At 39.5% G+C, this 17,502-nt stretch overlaps 1 protein-coding gene across 2 annotated transcripts in view; it reads right to left on the reverse strand.

Moving 5' to 3' along the window:
• The window catches only part of LOC127447166 (sodium leak channel NALCN-like), a 180,437-nt gene that overhangs the window by 30,028 nt on the left and 132,907 nt on the right, over positions 1–17,502 (reverse strand). For both annotated transcript variants that reach the window (XM_051708787.1, XM_051708786.1), the window contains 11 exons: positions 15,128–15,264; positions 14,241–14,382; positions 13,874–13,947; positions 8,788–8,889; positions 8,264–8,333; positions 8,056–8,147; positions 7,148–7,270; positions 6,887–6,943; positions 5,435–5,555; positions 3,921–4,052; positions 2,910–3,077 (listed from right to left, as the gene is read on the reverse strand). In XM_051708787.1, coding sequence (XP_051564747.1) covers positions 2,910–3,077; positions 3,921–4,052; positions 5,435–5,555; positions 6,887–6,943; positions 7,148–7,270; positions 8,056–8,147; positions 8,264–8,333; positions 8,788–8,889; positions 13,874–13,947; positions 14,241–14,382; positions 15,128–15,264 — 1,218 coding nt within the window. The remainder of the gene's footprint in view (positions 1–2,909; positions 3,078–3,920; positions 4,053–5,434; positions 5,556–6,886; positions 6,944–7,147; positions 7,271–8,055; positions 8,148–8,263; positions 8,334–8,787; positions 8,890–13,873; positions 13,948–14,240; positions 14,383–15,127; positions 15,265–17,502) is intronic.

Consider the following 17,502-nt stretch of genomic DNA (forward strand, 5'->3'; position numbering starts at 1 on the left):
GATTCGTCCTCGTCTACATTGATGACATACTGGTGTACTCTCGGAACATGACCGACCATCGTCATCATGTAGCGCTCGTGTTGGAAAAGCTGAGGGAATACCATCTGTACCTCAAGGCTGAGAAGTGTTCTTTCCACCAGACATCCCTCCAGTTCCGTGGCTACATCATCAGCCCGGAAGGCATTCAGATGGACGAGGGGAAGGTAACAGTGGTGCAATCCTGGCCCACTCCAACCACCATCAAGGAGCTCCAGCGATTCCTAGGATTTGCCAACTTCTACCGCCGCTTCATCATGAACTACAGTACCCTCACATCCCCGCTGACCTCTCTTCTCCGATCCAAACCCAAATCTCTCTCCTGGACTTCCGAAGCTTCACACGCCTTCCAACTCCTTAAGGATGCCTTCACCTCCGCAACACTCCTTGTACACCCTGATCCGAATAAACCATTTATCGTTGAGGTAGATGCCTCCACCAGCGGCATAGGAGCAGTCTTGTCTCAGCAGCAGGGGAAATCACTGCTACTTCATCCATGTGCCTTCTTCTCCAGGAAACTCTCCCCGACGGAGCAGAACTATGACATCGGGAACCGAGAGCTGTTGGCAATTAAACTGGCCTTGGAGGAGTGGCGGCATTGGCTGGAGGGAGCGCAACATCCATTCCTGGTGCTCACAGACCACAAGAACCTTGAGTATCTCAGAGAGGCTCGTCGCTTAAACCCCCGCCATGCGAGATGGGCCCTCTTCTTCACTCGCCTTAAATTTACCATCTCCTATTGTCCAGGTGACAAGAACTCCAAGGCAGATGCCCTTTCCCGCCTTTACGCTCCAGAGGAAGGCTCAGAGGAACCACATACCATTTTACCCCCACATGTCATAGTAAGTCCCATTCAATGGTCCCTGGACGATAGCATCCGCAAAGCCTCTGCCACTGAACCAGCTCCGTCAGGATGCCCTACCAACAAGACCTATGTACCCTCCTCAATGTCTCACACTCATCGACTCACGACGTACACTCCTCCTTGGGCACTGGCCACCCTGGGACCAATAGGACCCTCTCACTTATCCAGGACCGGTTCTGGTGGCCCCACATGGTTCAAGATGTCAGAAGGTTCGTCCAAGGATGACCAGAATGTGCTATATTCAGAACACCATGACAACTACTGGCTGGCAAACTCCTTCCGTTGCCCGTTCCTCACCGACCCTGGTCACATCTAGGTGTCGACTATATCACTGACCTTCCTCCTTCTGAGTGTTATACCTGCGTGCTGGTAGCTATAGACTGTTTCTCCAAAGCCTGCAAACTGATCCCCCTCAAGTGTCTGCCCACCGCTCTGGAGACCGCAGAGTACCTCTTCAACCACTTGTTTCGGAACTATTGGATCCCTGAAGACACTGTTTCCGACCGTGGTCCCCAATTCATCTCCAGAGTCTGGAAAGCCTTCTTCTCTCTCTTGGGAGTGTCCATCAGCCTCTCATCTGGTTACCACCCGCAGAGTAATGGGCAGACAGAGAGGAAGATTCAGGAGGTAAGCCGTTACCTTAGAACCTTCTGTCATCACTGCCAGAACCGCTGGAGTTGCTTCCTGTCCTGGGCCGAGTATGCACAGGACTCCCTTCGTCAATCCTCCACCAACCTCACACCCTTCCAGTGCATACTTGGTTACCAACCACCTCTCTTCCCCTGGTCCGGTGAACCATCTGACGTCCCAGCAGTCGACTATTGGTTCAGAGAAAGCGAGAGGGTCTGGGACTTAGCTCACCACCACCTGCAACGGGCGGTGCGCCGCCAGAGATTCCACGCCGATGCCCGAAGATCTTCTCTTCCCACCTACCAACCTGGGCAGAAGGTGTGGCTCTCCACAAGGGTCATCAGGCTGCATCTCCCCTGTAAAAAGCTAAGTCTCCGTTACATTGGTCCTTTCACAATCACCAGACAGATCAACTCAGTCACTTACCAGCTCCAACTCCCTCCCCAATATCGCATACATCCCACCTTCCACGTCTCACTGTTAAAACCTTACCACCCCTCTCTCTCTCCTCACTCCTCAGAACCTGATCCTGTTGATGACCCCCCCCCCCCAACCGCTTGTCTTGGAGGACGGACCAATCTACACAGTCTGAGATATTCTGGACTCCCGACGCCACAGGGGTCATCTCGAATACTTCATAGATTGGGAAGGTTATGATCCAGAAGAGAGATCTTGGATTCCTCGAGATGACATCCTGGACCCGACCCTACTCTCCAACTTCCAGGATACACATCCTGATCGTCCAGCTCCGCATGGACGGGGTTGGCCACGGCGTCGGGAAGCACGTCCCTCTGGAGCGGTCCGTGGAGGGGGGGTAATGTCACGGATCCTTCTGACCCACCTACCAATTTCACTCAACCCTCTCACTCTCCTGAGTACTGATCACCCACACCTGCCTCCAATCATTGCACCAATCAACCCCTCTATATAAACCTCACTCCCCTTCCATTCTGTGTCTGGTCTCAACTTCGTATACAGACTCACTTACCTGTATCTCCAACGTTAAATGCCATCACAATTCCTCTCCTCTCCAGCGACTCTTCTACTCCAAATGTTTCCTCTCCAGCGACTCCAGTATCCATCTCCTCAACGCAAGCTTCGTTGTTGCAAACCCTCCACCTCAAGGAAAGTCACCATCTCTATCAGCATTAGTCTTCATCACGTAAACTATCACCACTGCAACCCAGTACTGTCACGTCAACACTTACCTGCTGTCTTTGTTTGTGTGTCAATAAATACCTGCTTAGGTTCAAACATCATCCTCGAGTCTGAGTATATGTTACAGATATATGTATGTCTTTTAAAAGAGACAATAACACCTCTGCTGCCCTTTCAATAAGTTATTACAGCCAGGAAGTAAGCCTGTGTGCCCACTCACCAGGAAGATCTCTTTGAAACCCTTGAGGACCTCACGAACCACTTTCCTCATCTGGGGCACAAGTTTAAAGATACGCAGTGGGCGTAGGCAGCGTAGCATCATGAGGAGCTGGGCACCAGACTCAGGAGGCACATTGTTCGGCAGCCAGCATAGAAATATCAGACTGACCTACAGAGTGGGCAGAGAGGTCACCTTAAAGGGCATATCTTGCCACTGATCATAAAAACAGATGCTTACTGCAGATAATTTGGTATAGCACATTAATATTGTTTTGAAAAGATTACTGCTATAAAGATTACTGATGAACAACTTATTATTAAAATTATTTCCTTAATCAGTATTTTTTTTACTTGTTTTCCAGTCAAAATTGAGTGGCAAAATTGCATAGATATTAAGAGTTTTATCTTCAGAAAATATTTAGATTTATATATTTATATAATTGCATTTAGTTTCATACCCTATTGGCAATTTTTTTTATTTGCTTTAAGTACAACTCATTTCATTAGGTATTTCCTTCAAACAAGAAAAAAATATTTGCCAATGGAGTAAAAAAAAAAAAACTCAATTCAAGATATATTGTATTTTCTGAAAACAATGGATGAGTCAAACTGTTTCCTGTGGTAATAATTCCACATGTGCTGCCAATAGAGATGAACTGCACTGACCTCCGAACATTCCTCTAATTATGGTGTGGATAGAATGTTTATAGTTTAGGACTCACACTCTTTAGATCTTTTTTCATGATTTAAATGGAAACAGTGTTTGTGTGAGACAGGCAGAATAAATTTGAAATGAGGTGCACCAGAACTCAACTTACAAAAGCAAGTAAACAGGATGAAATTTATGGAGAGTTGGTTATTTAAATGAAGCACTGTTTAGGGTCATTAAAAAGCTATCTTCAGAAGTATAGTTAAAGCCTCATTAGAGGAGCGAGTAATCAGATAGAATGTTGGCGTTCGCATGCATCGGAAAGTGAGTTTTCACAGGAGAGCAGCTGAGAATGAGTTTTACTAAGTAGATGAAGATGTCCATGACGCCGCCGAAGTCTCGGATGACTGCTGTGGGAGTGAAGAACAGGCCATCAGCCATGATCTTCAGGTTCAACTCAATGCTCATGAAGATGACAAAGACGTATTCTCCAATCTGCAGACAAAGACAAGGTTTATTGTACAACAGCACAAAATGACAATTAGCAGTTTTTAAATAAAGCATATCATGGATAAAAGGTGATTTTGTGGTAAAATGATAAAATCACTATAATACCTTGAGTGGCTTGTTGCTTTATATTGCTATAAAATGGCAAATCGACAATATACTGTATGTTGCTGTATAGACAAAAACTTCTGCCATTATTATAGCTCATTACCTCATCAATTACTGGAGGCTGTTTACGGTTGCAAAGCAATATTGCACCTAGATGCATTAATACAGAATGTGCGTTATCTGCATTTTATAACGGCTTTAAGCATGGCTCATCCAGTCAGACTTTAATGTCTGAACTATCTGTTTAATAAACTGCTAAGCAAAAGATCTACTTAAACAGATACATTTCTTTGCAAACTTTAAATGCAACATATTAGTGGTATTATTGTAGGAATCATCTATAAACATGATTTTGGTGGACATAAACAAGCTCAACATTCAATTTCTAGCCAGTAATGCCACTAACAAGAACTCATCATAGCAAATATTACTGTAGATTTGTCAGCTTTATAATAACATTTCCTCTTTTGCAGGCAAGTCTGAAAAGATTTTACAACTGGGAGTGCCTGGACACTTAGGGATTATTCACCCAGAAATTAAAATTCTCTCATTCTTTACTCACCCTCATGCCAGCCCAGATGTGTATGACTTTCTTTCTTCTGCTGAATACAAGCAAATATTTGCCTTAATGTGATTTTTGGAGCTTAAAAGGTCTGGTCACCATTCACTTGCATTGTATAGAACTACAGAGTAGAAATATTCTTCTAAAAATCTTAATTTGTGTTCTGCAGAAAAAGAAAGTCATACACATTTGGGATGACATGAGGGTGAGTAAATTATGAGAGAATTAAATGTTTGGGTGAATTATCCCTTTAACTGAGGTCAGGAAAAATTCTCATGCAAATATCCTTATCAGATAAAAATAAAGTAATTCTGGACTGTCTGGAGTGTAGTTTCAATCAGTGGTGAAGAAAGACAGACAGACAGATTACTTTTTAAGAGCGCCTGGTCAATCAGCTCCATCTTTCTGTCTCTTGAATGACAGCATGTGATCTTTGAAACAGAGGCACTTTAATAATGTTCACTTTCAAGTTAACTTTGAATGTTTAATGCTTCCAAAGTAGGCTAAATCAGTCGGGTTCATGATCAAATGTGCTTGAAAGGGCAAAATCAGTTTGAGTGACAGTGAAAAGTGATGGACTGCAACGACAACGAGATGTGATGACCAGCCCTCAGGAAAGAGCTGAGAAACATTTCCAGAGTAAAGAGTTAGTTGGTTCTGCGTGTGAGATAGACTGGTGAACAAGCTGGGTTTAGAATACCTGCAGGGTAGGGACATGCATGACCCTAGTGAAAGGAGACTCAAACATCATGGAAATACAAGAGCAGATGGTGACCACGATCATCACCCAGTCCAGATAGGTGACCAAGCCCAGCAAATCACTGGAGAATGCACACAGACACAAACACACATGCAATGTTAAATGCAGATTAAATATGCCAAAACATGGTTTTCCTTCTCTCTATTTTTTATTTTTATTTTTGGAAGAAGAAGAACTGAGCTTGAAGAACTTGAAGAATGTACAATATCTTACGTAACATTGTCTTAATTTTGTGGATCTTTGCATGCGGTGAAATCTTTCTAGGACACTGCAGCCCAAAAGTTTCTAATCCAATCCAACACTAGCTCACTAACTCCCTGGTATGTTACAGACAAAGATTTTATAAGAACAGTCTTACAGAAACTTTACAAATTACAGCAAATTCCTAATTTCTAGAATCAAAACAAGCAATATATCATGAAAATGTTTTATACTATTAATTTTTTTTGTTGTTTTTTTTTTTTTACACATTGACATTATTTTCAGGACAATTAAGCACCCACCCCCAAAATTCTTTTCAATTTTCATCTGATTAATTTGAATTAAATCAACATAAATTAAAGGCAGTACAACAAATATTACCATGATGTATAAAAACTTTATACTTAAAACAATGTCATTATTTTGTTCACATTAAAGGTGCACTCAGTAATTTTTCCCCCACTGAAAAAGTTTTACTTCTAAAGAAATTACTTTATGTATAAAATCATGACATGAGATGAAGACTCAAAGTCACATCAGTAACATTATAAAAGCAGTTTTATTGTACATGGAGAGGGTCCCCTCATGGGGGCTTCCATGTTTGAATCATATGACAATCCGAATACTACTGTTATACTACCCTGTCATTGGACACTTTAAATTAGGGATAAACTAAATCCTGGCTGACAATGAATAGTGAAATTCTACAATGGCATCTTTAAAAACTATTGCGTTTGAATAATGCTGCATCCACGCCCATATAGTAGGTGTCAGTGCAAGTTTAACCACGACATATTTAAAATTTACGGAGTGTCCCTTTAAAGTTATAAGAATGAGAGTTTTTTGCATTAAAGTAATGTGGAAAGAAAATGTGCTTAACTATGTAAATAATGTAAAAAATTAATTGTATAAAAATACGCCTCATTGTTTTTATGCAGATTACAACTACTTTTTTCTTCCTTTTTGACTTTGGGATAAAATATGATTTGGACATTTGTGAGATTCACCCAAATGTTGAAATAATCTCTATATGCCATTTGTTTCAAAGGTTGACTTATTACAATAGAAAGATGGTGAATTTTTATCTTGAATTGCACAACCCTTTCCTGCAAATGTGACAAAATGTTCTGTTTATGTTATAATCTAAACCACTCTATCATTGTGAAAAGGCTTTAAACATTTACAACTTACTATAATTGATGGTATTTTGTGCTCTTCACTGCACCTGTAATGGGATCCGTTTTTGACCTATTCATAAAAAGCCCATTAACAAACAGTGTCAGCAAAGACTTAACAGCATTATTAATGTAACACACCACACAAAACAGTTTGTGAAACAACATGGCATTTTTTTAGTGATCATGGTACAAAGGGATTAGTCATCTCATTGACGCAAATGAAAATGCTAACTAATGACATAATGCCATGAATTTGAATTGGCTTTAGTCTTACGTATTGAAACGGGCCCGCACAATCATTCGGCAAAAGTTTCGGAAGCGATGCTCTCTACCAACGATGAAGAGTGGCTTGTCAAAATATGGATGGTTTTCCCGGAGTTCCTCCTCTTGGACTTTTCTGTGAAAGGAAAATATAGCAATAAATCATTCTGAAATCTTACATGCTGCAAACATTGCTCCCCAATATTGTTTTTTATCAAAGATTCCACTATCCACTAGGCTTTGGGATATCAAACGAAATAATGTATGAACATACAATACAGAGGTCCAAGATGCACAGAAAGAACCTTACTAATTTTGTAAGCACATTTGGAAATCTGCTGACAGGTTTTACAGTCCCTCAATAGCCTCTGAACATGGCAAATGAGCACCGCTGACCTTAAACAAAAGCTTTGCTTCTGTGTAATAAGTCTTGTTGTCAGATACAGATGGCATTACAAAAGGTTGCTGCAGTTAGGACACCATGATACCATCAGTATACAGAACAAGAGAATGCTGGCCAAGGAAACCTTGCAGTTGAGCTAGTTAAGAAATCTCGTAGGGACACCAGCACACCAGCAGCCTAATCACTACATAAGGGGTTCCCACTCATTTTGACCGATACATTTCCAATAAGTTTCCAGTTGTTGTGATTACTGGATAAGTATTTGTAACAATTTTATAGAGATTGCACTTTTAAGTAATATTTAATTAAATAGTTTAGGGCTGAGCACATCAAAGACAAATTATATTCACTTAAAGGAAATTCTATCGGAAATTCTTTTCAATGACTTTTAAAGGTTTAATTAATTTTCAAGCCTTCAAACTACAATTTTTAAATGTCCTGATATTTCCATGTTTTTCATGATCTTCATGAAACACAATATATGCTCGTCTTTAGACTGTATGTGAATGTGGAAATACCGTTTCATCTCGGCCTGCTCCTTTTTCTCTTGGATCATCTTGATTTCACTGTCCTCCCGCTGGGCGTTACGGTAGCGGACTGTGCTGGAGTGCTGCAGAGTTCACACACACATGTCAGAGATCACAGATAGTCACAGATAGCACTATCCTCCCTATCTGTCAGTACTATTAATAAGTGACATCTGTGTATATGTGTGTGTGTACTTACATCCTGAGTGAGGGTTTCCAGGGATTTTCCTCTGCTGATTCTCTGGCTGGTAGAGCCATGTCTGAGGGACCTGGGTCAGACAGAGCAGGTTCATATATATATTACAGCATATCGCAGTGTCCTTTATGACCATCCATGTAACCTCTTCTAATGATAATACAACTGTATCTATCGCTCTATCAATCTGGGTAGCTCATGCATACATTATTTTAAATCAACAGATTTTATGTTAAATTATATATGAATACATAAGAAAAAATGTATATCTTGGGTCCTGTGGTGTGACAAATGAATACAAATATTCCATGTAGTCTCACGATTAATATGAGTTTATAAAAGCTGCAAACATAATTATAAAATAATTTATCTATCTATCTATCTATCTATCTATCTATCTATCTATCTATCTATCTGTCTGTCTGTCTGTCTGTCTGTCCGTCCGTCCATCCGTCCAATGCTCCTTCATTTAATCCATAAAAAAGAGATTAAGAGTATGTAAAAATGTGTTAAAGTGTTTTCCCCACCGGCGTTCTTGGCGGATGTGGTGCTGCACACTGAGAATGGATCTCTCTTTAGTTGGCTGACCCTCAAAGGAGCCACTGAGCATACGTTGTCTGGTGCAAGCTCTGAAAATACACACAGACAGATCAGAACTAGGACAACAGCAAATAAATACATTACGACACAAAACAGTATGGTCATTTTCTTTTTTTTTTCTTTTTTTATGTAACTATGACTGTGCCAATGACATGAGACTGAAACATTCTGTGAGATTTATTTCTTTCACTTTATAATTGTCCATCCAAAACAACATAAAATGTACTTATTCTAGACACATTTCCCAATTTTTTTAAGGGGTCATGACATGAGTAATCAAATGATCCTTGATCTTTTGACATATACAAGTTCATTGTACTATAAAAACATACTGTAAGTTTCAGAACTCAAAACTTCTTCCCCAATGCAAAAAAGCATTTATTGATTCCAAGTTGCAAAAATGCCTCGTTCTCTACTTCTGTGACTTTGTGATGTCACATGGCTCATTAATGCATAACCGCCTCCACAGGAAGACATAAATGCCTTCTTTTACATCACACTCATCCACTGGTGCTCAGCCGGAAAGCTGAAGAGAGAGCAGGATAGATAGGCCTACAATTCCTGCACACCAAATACGACTTACACAGGACACATTCTTGTGCCTATCTGGACTATATAGTATATTTTTTATTTCTATACAAACATGCACTGGACAGGCATCTTTGACCATTGTCATGCGTCTTGCAGCACTTTTAAAAGACACTGTGTCAAGTTATAACTCTTAAAAGGAGACCACCAATCTGTTTCATTCTGCTGTGCTGCGGCTTGCTGTTTTGAATACATACGCGTTTTTGCACCCATGTGCGCTATTTTTAGTTGGTCTATGTAAACATGCACTAAATGGACGTCTTTGACTGTTTTGCTAGCTATGTGCACCTCGTTTTAAGAGCGGAACAATTTCAACTTCTTAAACGTGTCTTGTTCTGCTCCGTTCCACTACTACCGCTGGTAGGGTTGGGAGGGTTACTTTTTAAATGTATTCCACTACAGATTACAGAATACATGCTGTAAAATGTTATTTGTAATGTATTTTGTTAATTATCAAGGTCAGTAGTGTTTTGTAAATACTTTGGATTACTTCTTCAGCACTGGTAGATTTTTTTCACTTGTTTTGACTATAAAAACTTTGCCAGTACAGTAAGACAAAATACACGTTAAAAATACATTCTCTGAAAAACCTAAATATCTTATGCAGTGTTGTTTCTAAAACAGGATATATCAAATTGATCTTGGATTTTTAGATATTTTTACAGGAAAACAAGAAAAAAAATATTATCAAGAATATGATTTTTGCCCTAATATCAAAGGTCTTACTAGAAAAAAGAAATTATGATCCAACGTGAATTTTCTTGATAAAAAAAAATATGATCGTGCCTGGTAACGTGCATGTAAAATGGCTAGAAATAGCATTTTAGGTTAGCGTAAAGCTGACAATTTGCACAAGGTTTATTTCTGTCCTCTGCTCCAAACTTACTTCTCTGTCTGCTGATATGAATGCAGCACATCATAAGAAAGTGTTTCACCGCTGCTCAAATGCTCTTTGGATTGCATCATTTATATGTATAAATGTTTTATGATATTTCATACTAAATATGAAATGAAACAAATGACACAATAAAATGCAAAGTAATCTCTTCAGTAATCAAAATATTTTTTGAATGTAACTGTATTCTAATTACCAATTATTTAAATTGTAACTGTAGTGGAATATAGTTTCTTATATTTTGTATTTTAAATACGTAATCCCGTTACATTTATTGTGTTACTCCCCAACCCTGACCTCTGGCAGTGAGAACCGCTTCTCGTCCTGTGTGTAAACAGATATGGAAGGTGTGAGATGCCGTGGCAGCATCTCTGCATACTTGAAGGGCTGCACGATGTTAGCCAATCAACACAGTGGGCATTTCTATTGAAGTCTTAAAGGGGAACAGAGCCGAAAACATTTCAGCATTTCAGTCAGTTGGCCAGAGACAGGGTGGAAAATGATCATATAATCCTAAAATATGATTACTAATATTATAAGTAGACCTCATGGAAAAAAAAGAGTATGTCATAACCGCTTTAAACCATTTCCATCATCCTATTGTGCACAATTCATCAGTGTGTGCTTCTAAAAACAAAAACAAGAAAAAGTTGTTTTTATAAGCATTCATCAAAATGTTCTCCATCTCTGAAATTACTTTTCTGCTGATGTCACCAAGGCTGTGTGGGTGGAGCAAAATAATTTTAACAAATAGCATCAGTGTTATTCTGGCATCATCAATTATTTCCCACTAAATATTCAGTTTCACTCTGAAATACATCACATTACAAATGCCGTTTCATGTTGTCATCATATCAGATTCCAATTTGGGCTACATCTAACGCATAACTCTTTGCATATGAGCTTTATGTAAACAGGATTATGAGATGATCAGAAATCACAAGCACACACTCTTGTTGCTATGCCAACATTGACTGTCATATGCCCTATGGTTCTCATTAGCTTACACTTTAATGTGCAGGTGGAAGTGGTTCTGAGGAATGGGCAACCCATGGAGAAGAAACTAATCAAATACTTTTTTAGTGTGGTCAAATTGGAACTTTGGAGCAGTGAAAATTCAGAGTAACAGTAAAGTGAAGATAAAACAGTAGGAGGGAATTAATCTCCTAAGGAAGAAACTGGCACACTTAATATAAGTAACCTATATGAGATTACACACCTACTAGGCACCTAATATGTTTCAGTTCTGACTACAACTAGATGATTTGTTGTTTAAAAGGTCCTGAGCTTCTTTGAGATAACAGTAAATGGGTTTTAAAAGGACTCAATTTAACTTACACCAAATAAACATACAATATGTGTATGGGCCATTCTCAGTAAACTGTGCCATTTGTGAGCTATGAGCGCATGCTTTTAAAAAGGATTAGTCACCGGTAGATGGGGAGCTCGCTCAAGATTTGGGCCACGTGCCTGAGAGCTTCATGGATTCTCCCTCCAGTTGGCAGACCAGATCTGTTTCTGTATCAAGTCAATGCTTGATACTTTGAGGTCTAGTGTGTTCTCTTCAACTACTATTGCAACTTCATTAGAGAAGTCGGAGCATAGGGTTGCCTGGTGTTTATTTAGCTGAGCTTGGTTGGTGATTTGTTAACATCAGGTAGTGAGGGAAGACCTCTGTATTTTTATTTGCCTTCACTTTAAGTATTTTTTTTAGTTGTTTTTGTTTATTATTGTGGCCTTTTGCCACCCTGAAGAAATTTTTTTCCAGTCTTTAAATAAATGTCAAACTTTTCTGTAACCCTGTGTAATCTCTCTTTGGTCTGGCAGCTGGGGCCGGAATACACCTAAAACCTATTATTGTGCTCTTATCCCCTAGACGGGGAGAAATATAAATAAAAATATTCAAATTCTACCTAAATGTATTTTTTATTGAATTTAGAATATCATAATTTCACCTTCAATAGTTGTTTTTCTGAGAAAATGCTGAATTTGTCTTGCTCTCTGCACTTTCTTTTCAACCCTGTTATGCTGTGATGTTGCCCCACGTTAAAAATAATGTTTTAATATTTTTAACATCATAAGAGAGTGACATTATCATTTTTTTGGACCACATGGTTTATTGTAGTATTTATCAGTATTTCATTATATTTACACTACTAGCCTTGTCAAGCATAGGTAATAGTTCAACACGGTAATGGGAAATCATAGTGTTCTTGTCACAAAGCAAAACAATACTGACTATGAATAATGTGTTGTGGTGAAATTATATTTGATCTTCAACCCTGTAACATTCAACTGTAAAAAATATTGAGCTTGAAGTGGGAAATTTTCCTGAAATTTTTTAAAACAAATGACACTTTTTACTATAGAGGACTCGTGGGCCTATGTTGTGTTTGTGACAACTGCATAAACAGGTACTGTAACAAAAGATACAGAGTGAGCATTGAGAAAAAAACTAACAGATGTACAAAACTATTTAGCAGATAAGAGATACAGTACGTTTTTTTCATGTGAGAATGAATAGTCAAAAAGACCCTTTTTGTCCTTTTTTGACCATCTAATACAGGCAAATCTTTCAAAGTATGTCTAAAGATGAAATGCAACTGCTGAGGCTGCTTCTATAATTGGCACCGAGACTGTTCCACCACGGAGATCCGATATGCTGTTTATACTCTAAATCAGTGAATTTTATGTATGCTTATAAAAGCCTACTGCTCACCATTGCCTCTCTATTGTCCATTAATTTCAAACTCATGTACCAGAACATAGCTAATGACAATTTCAGCTTCAAGAGAACATGTCACCCTTATTTATGGCCACTCAGAGTGATGAGTGTCTGGCTGATGAGGTGTGTGTGTGTGTGTGTGTGAGGGTGCAGACAGACGAAAAGCCCCAGACAGCACAGAAGACGTGGGATGGCTACTGATGTTCCGTCTGGATGCTAAGCAAGAGGAGGAGGGGTGGACAAGGTGAAGTGTATGTGTGTGAGAGGTGTGCATGTGTATGTGTAACATGAGGGAGGTGGGGATGGCATCAACGTGCTCTGAAAACTAAAGAGGCACCGCTGATGCAATGCAAAGTGTGGGAATGTGTGGCTGCATCCCTGACAGATTTTTAAATATTAATTTGTTCATTCACGCTCACAGGTGACCCACTAAGGGTCTGGATACGGAGACGCCATTATCTGCTCTGACGGCTTGGAAAATGGAGAGTCGAAACCAAAACACATTCCCCCTGTAAAGGAATTAATGTGTTGTAGCCAATGGCTGCCAGATAACAGAGCAATGCTCTTGTGCCTTTAATTTCAAAACACAGAGCATCACATTAAATATCTCAATACAAATCCATTGATTTTGCAACATTTCTGCCTAGTGTGCTTGTAATTTAGAATGGGAAATTCTGTGCGTGTATGAATTGCAATAAAACACAATATCAAACTATTTGGCTGCAATATTGGGACAATTACATCAGATATTAATACATTGCAGATTACTGCAGAGAACAAGTTTGTTAGTAAATCGCGAGCTCACCGTAGAATTTTATTGACGGTGGTCTCCTTCTCCATGAGGTTACGGGCTCGGATGCTAAATATTGACTTTCGCAGCTGAGGGGAAAACAGAGGTTTACGTGGTATGACACACACAGGAGACACAGATCGATGAATAGCACAATTTATGTGTTTATATTTCTGAATGAATATCATCATATTGGAAAAGCTGAATTTGATATCAGCAAACAACAACATAGTCATCAATTAAGTATTGCTATATAACTGCTGGTTATTTAAGTCCTGTTGTGTGGGACATAGTTCCCTTAATTTCAGAACACTGATGAGCATATTGTTTAGTCCTTGTGTGTACTGAGGGGGCAGAATGTGGGAATAATGTAGTGTGCAACCTTCTGATCTATGTATTTATTGTCCTCGATGGCAGACCTCTTGGAATGGTCGCAGGATGAGGATGATGCAGAGGGAAGGCGGCGAAAGAGACAGCTGGGGTCCTGCTGCTGTCGGTCGATGAACTGCTTCATGAAGCTCTCCCTGCGGCACATGCCCACAGTCACACACATTACAGAACAGCCACAAGCAAACACACAAGGGATTCTCAGGGACAAGGTAGGAGGCATTCAGAGTGAAGGAATGGGAGGAAGTTTCTTTGCCAACAGTTGTTGCTTTGAGGACATGAATCTGCAAATCAAAACTTTGTGCAATTAAAGTTATACAATAAAATAAATGTTGACATTTTCTAAAGAAAATGTGAGTGCTTGCCTTTGCACAGTTGGCCGCAACAATGCCAGGTTATTGCTATGTGGCTGCTAAGGCATTCGAAGTGTTTTTTTAGTGTGTTACTAGGTGGTTGCTAGGATGTTTTGGGGTAATTGCATATGGCCCAAGACAAAACAGCCCACTCCCAAGTGTAATGTTCTGTTCTCTATATAATATACAGCTTTGGTCCATCCTGCAATGTAAGGCTATGTTTTTTTTGTTTTGTTTTTTTGCCTATTTTATAGTCCGGCATGTAAAAATTGTCTGATCACTTAGAAAAGTAATAGCACATGTTTCCTCACCAAATTGCACAATTTGAGGTATCATTCATTTCTGTAGCACAAATGGTGCTGATGATCTACTGTACATGCTGAAGTTTAGGGTTAGGGGTTTAGAACAAACCTCTTACCCTAAGTATAAGTAATATTAAAAGTGATGCTTGGCTTACCTGAATTGTTGGTCAAATTGTTAGCAATGAACAGAAAATTACTGTACTGTGCTTACTCCAGGCACAAAGTACCTGATTCTGGGCACAGTGAAGTCTGAAGGCAGCTTGGAGATTTTCACCATCTGTGGTCGATTAGGGAACTTTTCAAAAATCCGTAACCGCAGTGGAAGCTTTTCTTTAGTATCAGCATTGGCTTCACTCTGTTTCAGCTGTGTAGAGAAACAAATGACTTGTTAAGTGACTCAACTGAGTGGCCACAGTGTGTTTTAACACACAGCCATCAATACATTTGGGGGACAGTCCACATTTGCCATAAGTTCTTCATCCCTACTTCTAATAGCTCCTTTTTTAAAACTCAGCATGCCCTCTCCAAATAGAATTGACATGCAAAGGTGGTGTATTTTATATTCAGTTCATCACTCCTGGTGGTAAGAGAGGAAGGGGTTAGTCTGCATGGTGCACTGCTCTGAATTAATGTGCCCCTCTGAGGCTTAACTGACTTCATATGCCATAACCTTTTATCTTTCCTCATGTCTATCATGCAACATAAAGGCCTCAGGTGATTAGGCGGATCACTTCTTATTCTCCTGTCATAAATTAAAGTGACTAAGATTAAAATAATATGACAGATTATTTCATAGTTAATAAACATAGCTATTAATATACACAACTATATATATATATATATATATATATATATATATATATATATATATATATATATATATATATACAGGTGCTGGTCATATAATTAGAATATCATCAAAAAGTTGATTTATTTCACTAATTCCATTCAAAAAGTGAAACTTGTATATTATATTCATTCATTACACACAGACTGATATATTTCAAATGTTTATTTCTTTTAATTTTGATGATTATAACTGACAACTAAGGAAAATCCCAAATTCAGTATCTCAGAAAATTAGAATATTGTGAAAAGGTTCAATATTGAAGACACCTGGTGCCACACTCTAATCAGCTAATTAACTCAAAACACCTGCAAAGGCCTTTAAATGGTCTCTCAGTCTAGTTCTGTACGCTACACAATCATGGGGAAGACTGCTGACTTGACAGTTGTCCAAAAGACGACCATTGACACATTGCACAAGGAGGGCGAGACACAAAAGGTCATTGCAAAAGAGGCTGGCTGTTCACAGAGCTCTGTGTCCAAGCACATTAATAGAGAGGCGAAGGGAAGGAAAAGATGTGGTAGAAAAAAGTGTACAAGCAATAGGGATAACCGCACCCTGGAGAGGACTGTGAAACAAAACCCATTCAAAAATGTGGGGGAGAACCACTACGCACAGACGTATGCAAGACATGGGTTTCAGCTGTCGCATTCCTTGTGTCAAGCCACTCTTGAACAACAGACAGCGTCTGAAGCGTCTTGCCTGGGCTAAAGACAAAAAGGACTGGACTGCTGCTGAGTGGTCCAAAGTTATGTTCTCTGATGAAAGTAAATTTTGCATTTCCTTTGGAAATCAGGGTCCCAGAGTCTGGAGGAAGAGAGGAGAGGCACACAATCCACGTTGCTTGAGGTCCAGTGTAAAGTTTCCACAGTCAGTGATGGTTTGGGGTGCCATGTCATCTGCTGGTGTTGGTCCACTGTGTTTTCTGAGGTCCAAGGTCAACGCAGCCATTTACCAGGAAGTTTTAGAGCACTTCATGCTTCCTGCTGCTGACCAACTTTATGGAGATGCAGATTTCATTTTCCAACAGGACTTGGCACCTGCACACAGTGCCAAAGCAACCAATATCTGGTTTAAGGACCATGGTATCCCTGTTCTTAATTGGCCAGCAAACTCGCCTGACCTTAACCCCATAGAAAATCTATGGGGTATTGTGAAGAGGAAGATGCGATATGCCAGACCCAACAATGCAGAAGAGCTGAAGGCCACTATCAGAGCAACCGGGGCTCTCATAACACCTGAGCAGTGCCACAGACTGATCGACTCCATGCCACGCCGCATTGCTGCAGTAATTCAGGCAAAAGGGGCCCCAACTAAGTATTGAGTGCTGTACATGCTCATACTTTTCATGTTCATACTTTTCAGTTGGCCAAGATTTCTAAAAATCCTTTCTTTGTATTGGTCTTAAGTAATATTCTAATTTTCTGAGATACTGAATTTGGGATTTTCCTTAGTTGTCAGTTATAATCATCAAAATTAAAAGAAATAAACATTTTAAATATATCAGTCTGTGTGTAATGAATGAATATAATATACAAGTTTCACTTTTTGAATGGAATTAGTGAAATGAATCAACTTTTTGATGATATTCTAATTATATGACCAGCACCTGTATATATATTCCCAACCCTGTGGCCTGGAGGCCCCCCCAACACTACACATTTTGGATATCTACCTAATCAAACACACCTGATTAAACTCATCAGCACGTTAGTGGAGACTCCAAGACCTGAAGTTGGGTGGGCGCGGCCTCTA

Source organism: Myxocyprinus asiaticus, chromosome 10 (assembly GCF_019703515.2).
Source record: "Myxocyprinus asiaticus isolate MX2 ecotype Aquarium Trade chromosome 10, UBuf_Myxa_2, whole genome shotgun sequence".
Taxonomy (NCBI): Eukaryota; Metazoa; Chordata; class Actinopteri; order Cypriniformes; family Catostomidae; genus Myxocyprinus; species Myxocyprinus asiaticus.